Here is a 2204-nt window from a genome sequence, read left to right on the forward strand (position 1 = left end):
TTTGGTTTTTTATTATAAACCTTAAATTAGCCCAGCTATCTCCCTTTAAGGAGTCCTGGTGTATGCTTTGGGTTGTGATACACATGGCTGATCATTTGAAACCACCAGCAGCTCCAAGGGAAAAACACTGGGCTTTCTACTCCCATAAATAGTCACAGTCTCAGAAACAGACAGGGGTCGCTATGAGTCAGCATTGAGTCACAACAGTGAGTTTGGATTTTAGTAGCTCCCATAAAGTTCATTCTGTCAAAGTGAATAGCTTACTGTTGGTAGGAAATCACTTTTCTCTTATAAATTTCAGTGTCCGTCAAAAATGAAGCTCACTCATACTCTCTTTTAGGCAGAATATGTAATAGTGGTTGTTGACACTGAAATAAAAATATATAAATAAAACATGCATAATATATAAATATGTAACAGAATATATGTTTATATATAAATACATGTTTATATATACAAATTTTATATAAATGTATATTATGTTTTATATACTTACATATAAAATATGACTATAATATACATAGTATAATTAATATAAATACAAGTGTTAAATAATATTTACAATATAATTATATTTATATAAATTGAATGTAAATATAGAGGTATATTATGTAGTACATATTTAATATAATCTTAAATTTATACAAAGTATTAAGTATTAAAGTTAATTTCACCAAGTAGAATAGAGAAAATGCAAATTCTCATTTTAAAAAAGAACCCAGATTTTAAAATTAGTACTATCAAAATGATATACAAAGTTACTTTATTTTATTTTTTCAAAGACAAAGTCAGCAAACTAGAAATTGGGATCTTTTTTAACATTTCTTGACATTATACTCTTCATTCACTCACCCGTGCAACACATCTGTCACCACAATGATGCTTGACATTTCGTGGGATTACTTTAACATAAATTCTATTCTTGAAGTTTTCCAGACTAGACAGTTAGTATCCATTTAGATCGTAAACTCTGGTGAGGGTCGATTTTTGGAACTGTCCTGCTGAGAAAGGAGAAAGATGAGGTTTTCTGTTTCCTTATGTGCTTGACACAGTGGATGTATGTCTATTAAGGTAATAGCTGTATGGTCCCCCAATAAAGTGATTTTTTAAAAATTGGAAAAAGAATTTTCACTCCACTATAAAAAAAGAAAAGATTTACAGCCTCAGTAGCTCTGTAGGGTTGCTGTGAGCCAAACTCAACAGTGGCAGTCGGTGGGCTTTGAAAAGGTCTCTGCAGGGTCAAACTGGAAGCAGACCTGACGCCTTGCTATTCTCTTCTGCTGTGGTTTTCTACCTTGTTCTAGTGGAGTGGTTCTCAACCTTCCTAATGCCGTGACCTTTTGATACAGTTCCTCATGTTGTGGTGACCCTCCCAACCATACAATTATTTTCATTGCTACTTCGTAACTGTAATTTTGCTACTTTTATGAATCGGGCAACCCCTGTGAAACGGTTGATCAAGCCTCAAAGGGGTCGTGACCCACAGGTTGAGAACCACTGTGCTAGGAGGACGGAGTCAGATGGGGTCTTAGCTTTTCATGTGCAAGTGCCCTCCCTGTGAGACTTCCCATCTTGTCCTTTCTTGCCTGTGTTGCCATGCCAGAGTAGAAACTTAATCATTTAGAGTTTGCCAGAAATCCTTAAACTTCTTGCGTATCCCTGAGGCCTCCTGTTTGATTTTATTTTTTGCCTATGTTGGCTTGTAATAGCTTAGTAATCACTTTAAAGGCTTTTTGTTGTTGTTTAATTTTTAATATTTTTATCCACTATTTTTGTAGTCTTTCGTGGTGGAGGGTGCATTCAGGCAATCAGATTTTCCTTACTCTCAGAATTGGAAGGAACTATACTATATTGTTAACATAGTTGTAATTAATGTGTGTCTTTGTTCTTGTCTAGTTGTTATGTACTAATTTTCTTTGACTTATGCCCACGTATCATTATAATAGCTATATGGGATTTTTGGTTGTTGTAGTGTTGTTTGTGTGGTCAACCCTATATTTGCTTGGTTTTCAGCTTTGTGATTTAAAAGTGTTGCTAGATAACTGTATTGATGTAAAAGTAATAATTTTTTTTCCCTTTCCTTAGGTCAACTTGATATAAAACACATACTATCAAAGAAGTTACAATTGACCACAGAGGCAGAGGTAAGTAACCCATTTAGGAACAAAAGTGTCATTTTAGTTTTGTTCAGTAAAAATTTTTTT

The 2204-nt window shown here is 33.9% G+C and overlaps 1 protein-coding gene across 1 annotated transcript in view; it reads left to right on the plus strand.

Moving 5' to 3' along the window:
* SOAT1 (sterol O-acyltransferase 1) overlaps positions 1-2204 on the plus strand; it is a 48098-nt gene that overhangs the window by 9067 nt on the left and 36827 nt on the right. The window contains exon 2 of the mRNA XM_004706700.2: positions 2086-2144. Coding sequence (XP_004706757.2) covers positions 2086-2144 — 59 coding nt within the window. The remainder of the gene's footprint in view (positions 1-2085; positions 2145-2204) is intronic.

This window comes from Echinops telfairi, unplaced genomic scaffold, assembly GCF_000313985.2.
Source record: "Echinops telfairi isolate 266 unplaced genomic scaffold, ASM31398v2 ScPeMD7_7424;HRSCAF=8462, whole genome shotgun sequence".
In the NCBI taxonomy this organism is placed as follows: domain Eukaryota; kingdom Metazoa; phylum Chordata; class Mammalia; order Afrosoricida; family Tenrecidae; genus Echinops; species Echinops telfairi.